At 34.6% G+C, this 8,416-nt stretch overlaps 1 protein-coding gene across 1 annotated transcript in view; it reads right to left on the bottom strand.

Moving 5' to 3' along the window:
- Positions 1 to 2,630: 2,630 nt before the first annotated feature.
- PAWR (pro-apoptotic WT1 regulator) overlaps positions 2,631 to 8,416 on the bottom strand; it is a 102,409-nt gene continuing 96,623 nt past the window's right edge. Inside the window, exons 6-8 of the mRNA XM_012814161.2 lie at positions 6,630 to 6,777; positions 4,897 to 5,001; positions 2,631 to 2,958 (exon numbers count right to left, since the gene is read on the bottom strand). Coding sequence (XP_012669615.1) covers positions 2,872 to 2,958; positions 4,897 to 5,001; positions 6,630 to 6,777 — 340 coding nt within the window. The 3' untranslated portion in view covers positions 2,631 to 2,871. The remainder of the gene's footprint in view (positions 2,959 to 4,896; positions 5,002 to 6,629; positions 6,778 to 8,416) is intronic.

Below are 8,416 nucleotides of genomic sequence, written 5' to 3'. Positions count from 1 at the left end.
ATACTTAATTTTCTATGTTTGGAACTAAACAAGTGTGCCAGTGCTAATCTGCTCAAGTTAGTTAATCCCTTAGACTACTTAGAAATAGGTACCCCAAAACCTTTCCCTTCAATGGCAACTGTCATGTGATAAAATTACCAACAATTCCAGAAAGATGAAGTAAGAATTACTAAAGTAACTTTCAAGTTAATGCATTTCAGAAATCAAGGAGTCAAGTCTTTCTTATCTTTCATTTTAAAGATAATAAACTTACTGTTTTGAAAATGATCTCATAAACACATTACAACTTTGGATGTGCTTTATTATACCATACATTCCCAGGGGATAGAAGAAAGGATATTTCTGAAAAAGACTAATAATTTTACAAATACTTGTACCTTATTGACAATAGCCGAGTTTTCTAGAGTAGTACATATGTGCTCAGCTACCTTTTTAGAATCTCGACACTTTTTACAAATTTTAACAATAAGCTGTAACAGATTCTACTTTATTTTTCAGTAGTTGGTGTAAAAATTTGTTTGTGAAATAAATACATCTTTTAAGGAGATGGGGAAGGACTGTGTGTGAAATGCTTTCCCTAAACTGTAAGGCTCCCGTGTTTGCATTTGGTATCATTACGTTAAAAAAGCAAATCATTGCTGGAAATGCTCCCAATAAACGGCAAAAAAAATTTAAATCTCTCAGTCTTGAAAAGCATTAATACCCAATATAATTTTAAAGTGAAATGTTCTTTTATCCATGTATTTAGCAGAAAATTCAAATTAATTCTTTTAATTAAAAAACAACATACTAATATATCCTACGGTTGGATACTGATAGCATTTCACAACATCCCAGGTATGGATGGAGACCTAAGCAATGGGCATATTTTTGCCATGTATTTAGGGATAAACAAAGAGCGAGGAGTACCTCCCCACCAAGGCGGTGACTGGGACCCACACACAGCCTAGACTTGCCCACAGCACACCACTGTTCTTCCCAGGCAGAGCCAAGGTCTCCAAGGAGGAGGCCCCGTCTGCAGTAATTCTGCAACTGTATCAAATTTGGAAATCTAACATTGAACTTTTGTGAATAGTGGATATATATACACATATGTATACACAGGCTTATGCATACATGAAAACTGCTCCAAAGACCAGAAAAATTATTAAATAAACTAAAAGGACAAAAAAGCTGATAGGTCAAATTACGTCAGTTCTGAGTTTTCAATGAAGATACTTCTGAGAATAAAGATGCAATAGCAGGTGTTTCTATAACTAGCTATGATCAGAACCATGAGATGATGAGCTTTAAAAATTCTTGAGTCTAGGGTCTCAATCTAAACCTATCTAGGAGCTCTAGCAAAGGAATTCTTTTTAACTTCCTCAAGACAGTCTGATGATCAGCCAAGCTTGAAACTTCTGAACGGGGAGGAGGGTAAAAGCTAACCTACTGAGGCCGGAGATGTTTACAGTTCTCTATCTGGTATTTGTCATTTACTCTGTGTTTTTTTCCCAACTGTCTCACCCTCTCTATTTTTCTAATAGTGAATCATAAAAGGATTTGGCAAGTGAAGAAAAAAGTCAGCAGCACACCACAAATGGATTTTACTATGCTCAGGCCACTTTCATACCTTAACTGGGTAAAAGGACATTAGTGATGCTGCTTGAGATTCTGCTATTAGGCAAACGCTTCATCACGCCTAGTTTGTGTTTGGGGGGCAGGCGGGGTTCTAACTTAAGATAAAAATGTAATGTCAAACAACCCTAAATACTAATCATATTTAATACAAGAACAAATTTGTATGAATTATTTATAAATAATTGTTTGAAATTTTTCAATTTTAGGAAGAAAATCCCTTAAATTTGAAAAGGGGGAATATTCTCTCATGTGAAAAACTATCACAGCAATATTCTCCAACTTAGTAATTAGGCAAAATCTTTTAGTATTATTTCTGCTTACATACTGTTTTGTTAATATATGTGTACATGTTTTAACTGTGGATAAGTATTTTAGTTTTGATTTTAATGCATGTGATAATATCATCAAAATAGGGATTTTTTTTCTTATGTATTGAAACTGTACACATTTCCAGGCCCAATGAATAAATTTTTAAATATCCCATGTTCACTAATAAACCTGGGAACGAGAAAAAAAAAGAGAGAGAGAAAAAAACAATACCTACATAAGAAATTTTACATTAAAATTACAATTGTATGTTTTTCAGAAGTAAAAGTGATTTAAAAATTTTTTAATATTCAAACACAAAACAGTAAATTTTCATTTACTATAGCATAATTCAAGTATTTTAAATTTATGTTTAGCCAACAAGAACATGATAGTAAGCAACTTTTAAAATAGCTTTTCTCTTAAACGATTACTGTTATACAAAATAGTACGATGATTACTCTAAATTGCTTAGAATAAGTGGAAAGAACAAATGACAGTAGACAAAAACCTTTATGAGAAAGCCATCAACATATAAGAGGCTGCGCACATAGGTGATAAGGCATTTACAGGTAACTCCCCAACAGTATTGAATTCATGTAAACAAAGACTATGTATGTCCTTCAGGGAGAGAATGTGCTAAAACACTCAAAGGGTTGTGACTTTAAATCATGCGTTATTTGAATACCACACAAAACCAAAAAGGTATTACCTATTATTTTAATAGCTGAAAGATGTTACTTATTTGTAAAATAAAAAGGGTTGATAGTTTTTTGAAACCAATAATGAAAAAGACATTTTGAAAATAAACATCCATCTGTTTTCTAGAAATAAATATACATAGTTATTTTAATGTATTGCAGCATAGGAATACCGTCCTAGCTTTGACCGTGACATTCAATCAGTAGTTTTAAAATATTTATTCCGCACTGAGCCTTGAATCTTCTACCTTGTCAGCTGCCCAACAACTTTCAAAAGAGTTTTATTTTCCTGCTTTAACTGCTCATTCTCATCTTCTATGTCATCTAGGTCCTTTGGGAAAAAGAAGAAGAATACTTTAAAAATACTTAAAGACTTTACAAGGGAGATTAAAACACTTTTAAAAATACATATTCAAAGATAATTCATATTACTAATTAATTCTGAAATGAGGGGAAGTTCTAAAAATATCTTTTTTTTTTTTCTGAGACAGAGTAGAGTCCAGTGCTGTCACAACTCACAGCAACCTCAAACTCCTGGGCTTTAGTGATTATCTTGCCTCAGCTTCCCAAGTACCTGGGACTACAGGCGTCTAGCTATTTTTTTTTGTTTGTTTAGTTGTTATTGTTTGGTAGGCCCAGGCTGGGTTTGAACCCGCCAGCTCTAGTGTATGTGGCTAGGGCCCTAGCTGCTAAGCTACAGGCGCCAAGCCTGAAAATAACTTAACATAGAATTATGCCACCTAAAGCAACTCTTGACCTCATTCTCACCACAAATATAGAGGCTGACTCTTAACAGAACTTTCAGATTTTCAAAAAGAGGCAAAAGTCAGAATTCATAAATTATAAATCTTTCCATTTTTAATCATTATAAATAAATTTTTTTAGTAAAAACCACTCCACTCCCCCACCCTAAAATGGAGGGCTGAAGAAAACACATATGCTGGACACACATGGTATAGGGTACCAGGCTGCAACCTTGTATCAAATTGGGCACACAAACAAGTTCTGGATGTATCCCTACAGCTTTGTGCATAAATGCACACATTTGGGGATGAGACTAGGGGTGGGAACACAGAAAGGGGATCTGGGCATACACAGTTGATCAGTTCCATTAGTGTGCTGGACTTCTTTAAGACATTTTGAGGGAAAGGTTTTAGAGCTAAAAAATAACTGAAAGCCACTGAAGCAAGGTAGTCACTCCCTCTTGCTTTAAAAGTATATCATCCAGTTCTATGTTCCCTTAGCCCCAAATATATAACCATCTGGTTAAAAACAACTCCTAAAAAGTTTTAGTTGTAAGAATAATTCAAGGCCAACTATTGATCAAATGTTAGAAAAGCAGATATTCATAGATTTATCCTTATAGTTTAAAATATTAAAACTTGATACAACCAATTTAACTTATTGCTATAGTATGGTAGCATTCTGATAAATTTAGTATACTATCTTTGGACAATTAGATAAATGATTTTAAAATTTACTATCAGAATCTGCATTCATTTACAAACTAAAAACAACAACAAAATATGGGATTCCTAAAATTAGGACAACTGAGATCTACTTAAGATTTGGAATTAAAAATTAAAGAATTATACATTCTTATATCATTATTAGATCATAAACTGTAAGGGCAAGGGATTTTTTTTTTTAAATGTCCATAGTGCCTAAGACAGTTCAAATACATCATGGACATCAAAAATATTTGCAGAATTTCTTAAGTTAAATTCTAGCACCCATAGAGGTTCAAATCAAGAAGAAAGACAGTCCACAAAGACTGGACTACACTGAGGCAGAATAGTCAAGTACCTAAAGTCAAATACTGGTGTAGACAACTTTTAAAACTAAAGCTAGGGATGCATTAAGTATAACCAGAGGAAAAAGTGGTGAAAATACACACAAAGACATCTGGAGTTCCTTACAGTGACAGGGACCAATGTTAGCTCTCCTGAGGCCACCCTGTGCCAGTGCACCCTTTACATAATGGAGTGACCCAACCTCCTCTCACCTTCAAACTCAAAGAAAACACAGCGCAAGCCATTCAGCAGTCTATCCCCGAAAGAATACAATTCAGGGAATAACACTGATAATTTCCCAGGGGAAATGAATTTATGGACTGCAATGATGGTTCTTTACTTACTACAAATTACTATCTCATTAACAAAAGAACAAAATGAATAACGGAGTGAAACAGTTTCTTCATATTTGCATATTTTCATCCAACTGTCAAAAAAGAGGAAAATTTGAAACTGAAATTAGGGGAAGTACTTACTCTGTTTAACAAGTCGATCTCTTCTTTGAGTTTTCCAATCATTTCCTCCTTATCTTGCATCAGTCTCAGAAGTCTCAGGTTTTCTTGCCTTTCTCTGATGACTTCCTGGTAGACATAATCACAAAGCGTTAATCGTGAAGTAACTGGTTGCTTATCATCTTCTTAAATGGTACACATCTACCAAGCGTGGCAAAGTATCTTAGCTATGTGAAGATTTCCATGAGTTTCTTTACACATGTGGTAAAGGAATAAAGAATCTACCACAAAAAAGAATCACAGAGTAAGGGAATGTAAGAGCTGCAAACTCGTGCTGTCACAAATCTCTCACAAACAGTATCAAACTCCATGACTTACCTTCTTTAGCTTATTACCACTATTAAGATAATTACGAACTACCTTATTTTTATATGAATAATATCTTATTTGAGGGAATTCAAATTTTTTGTTAAAATACAAAATTTAACAAAAGGAATGGCCCAACAGAAACTCTAAATATAAAATTACTGGTTCTCAAATTGACTTCTGGTTCTGCCAGTTAGCTGACAATGAATAAAATGAAGGAATGAAATAGATAAGTGATTTTTAAACTATTTTTCTTTAAATAGTTCAACTCCTCTTTCAAAGAGATCTTATTTAGAATCCAGGACCTTGGCCTGAGACAACCACCTTGGGAGCAAAATGCAGAGCTGACAAGGTCTTGCCCAGAACGCGCCTCCTCTGCTCCACACCGTCGGAGAAAGCTGCCAGCCTTCCACAGCAGTCAGCGGCCGCCAACTACTGCAGCTCAATCCACACTCCTGGGTAGCTCTAGAAACCTTTCTGAAGAACTCTCTTGAAAATTAATAGACTATGTATTTTCTAAATTTTAAATTTAAACCTATAAAAATAATGATTCCAAGTAGAAACGAGTGTTAAAGCTTTATGTGACTTCAAAATAATCTTCGTGTCATAAAGTAGAATCAAATGTTTAAAATTAAAGCTCTTTACAGCACATATATAAGTTAAAGCCTTATACCACAGGGAATGATTTTAGTTCAGTAAAACAAAACATATTTCAACAATCAGAAAGAAACTCAGCTTACGAAGTTCAGGGGTTGAACATGTGTGGAACAAACATGAGTGCTTAATAAACACAAGCCAGTATTCACCTGAGTTATTCTGAGAGACACCTGTAAGCAGGCTTATTCCTACACAGAACTGATTCAAACACTTAAGACGGACCTAACTTTAGAGTTACTCTTATAATTTGTGAAGTTACAAATGACAACCTGCTCAGACAATGTAATAAATACACAGCATTCTCTGTTGCCAGCTTTGACTTCTAACTACTTCAAAGACAAAGACTATGTTTGATATATTAAAAGATAACATGTGATGGAATAGAAGTATACATTAAATATTAAGAAACACAAGAATTGGCTTCATCTCTAACATTTTAATATCAACAAAATTAAATCAGAAAATATTAAGGAAATAAAAAATGCTTAGCCACAGTGTACACAAAAACTATACACTTCCTGAGACAATGCATGAAAGCCATTTGACTATATATGGAAATACTGATTAATACCAACATTATTTCCCATTAGTGATCCTCATTCTTTTCCATTTTTTGGTACTCTCCCCCTACAAATTTTCAATTTATTTCCTCTCTTACTCCGCTGCTATGAAACTGGAAAAAAATCCTAACTATATATTGATTTTGTCAGTCTTAAATAATTAAGAATTCATACCTTTTCAAGATCTTCAATTTTCTTTTCCAATGTACTACTTGAGGCCAAAGTACCTGACACATTTGCATCCCTGTTATATCTAGTGAACCCGCTCCTCTCTGTTCGGGGGTATCTACTTGAGATATCTTCTTCAGAGGCAGTGGCTGTGCTGTAGAAATAAAAACACATACTTTATAAAATCCCTAGTACTTAGCAATAAAAATGCCAAGAATATTTTCTGTGCAGCCTAAGCAGTTAACATTCCCAAGGACATAAGGCTACAAGGAGCAACTTGTTTACAACTACAGAAGTTAATCATCATTCTAAGACCATGAAAAAAATGTAAAAGGAATATTAATCCTTTCGACCAATACCTACTGAGCAGCTCCTAAGTACTGGACATTGGTCTGGACACCAAAGATATAATGGTAAACACAGTCAAGGACTCTACCCTGCACAATGCCTTTAGTTTAACAGGGAATATAACCAATTATAATAAAGCAAGATGATCGTCAAGTAAGGTCAGTGAAGGACACTGGGACAGGATAGATCTCGTAGACTCCCTGTGGTGAAAAGCCACCTTCCTTTTTCTCTTTTAAATATTCCAATTAATATTTTTTTTAATAAAATGAACTGCTAAGAAAGTTAAAGGAAAAAAGATCACAAAAACTACAAGTCAATGTGTTTTGTTAGTTTCAGACCCATAAAATTATAAATGCAATTAGAATAGAAAAGAAGAAAAAAATTACATAAAGTTACAAACTTTTCATTGAAAGTATATATACGTAACTTTTGCCATTTCATAATTCTAGTTTAACCAAAACTTATGCACGTAACAGCAATCTAATTCATACATTCTAGACTAACAACACAGGTTAATATTTAAAGTTTCTAATGTAACAAATTTGTTTCTTGCTAACTGTATCATTTATTACTGAATAAAAAATTATCCCAAAACTTAGCGGCTTAAAACAACACACATTTATTACCTCAAAGTTTCTGCTGGTCAAAAATTCAGTAGTAACTTAGCTGGGTAGTTATGATTCAGGGTTTCTCATAAACTTTTAATCAAGAAGTTGTTTGGGGATATAGTCATTTGAAGGCTCCATGGGGTTGGAGAATCTTTTAATCCCATTCATGAGACAGGAGAGAAAAGACCTCAGCTCCTGGCTCTGTGGCGTCCTCCTGGGAACTGCTCACCACACAGCAGCCGCTTCCCAAGAACGGGATGAAGCAGACAAGACCAGCCCTGCAGAGTCGCTGAGGCCCACCTTGGAACAAGACAACGGGCTCTGCAGAGTCTGCTGCTGCCCACCTCTGCCGGGTTCTGCTGGTCATGCAGATCAGCCCAGGGCCATGCAAGCCTAAACATCAGGAGCAGAGCCCACAGGGGCTATCTCGCAAGCCAACTAACACCCTTATTAATTTATCTAATCCCGGCTGGACTGTCGACAAAGCTACTCACCACAGATAATGTACATTTAAAGTACTTCTGTGTGTTGTTTTAAGAGCACTCACAACACAAAAACTTGTTTCAACAGATACAGGAGGCAAGATTTTAATGCAATTTCAGCAAGCTCAGATTTTTTTAAAACTTTTATCTAAAACAGAAACTTTGCTTCCCAAAATTTATTTTCAATCCTTCACTGGTTGCTAGCTCCAAAACTTTATCAAGCAAAATTATAGTTAAATCTCAAATGATTAAAAAATAGGTTCCCTTTTACGAATTTCCTACCATGGGTTTTCTCTTGATGGAAAATGAAGTCAGAGTGTCTTATCAAATACCAAGATATTTGATTATAACTCTT

The sequence above is a fragment of the Otolemur garnettii genome, unplaced genomic scaffold, assembly GCF_000181295.1.
Source record: "Otolemur garnettii isolate 467f Iridium unplaced genomic scaffold, OtoGar3 scaffold00007, whole genome shotgun sequence".
NCBI classification, from domain to species: Eukaryota; Metazoa; Chordata; class Mammalia; order Primates; family Galagidae; genus Otolemur; species Otolemur garnettii.
The sequence above is the reverse complement of the archived record's forward strand: the minus strand, read 5'-3'. Positions and strand labels throughout refer to the sequence as shown.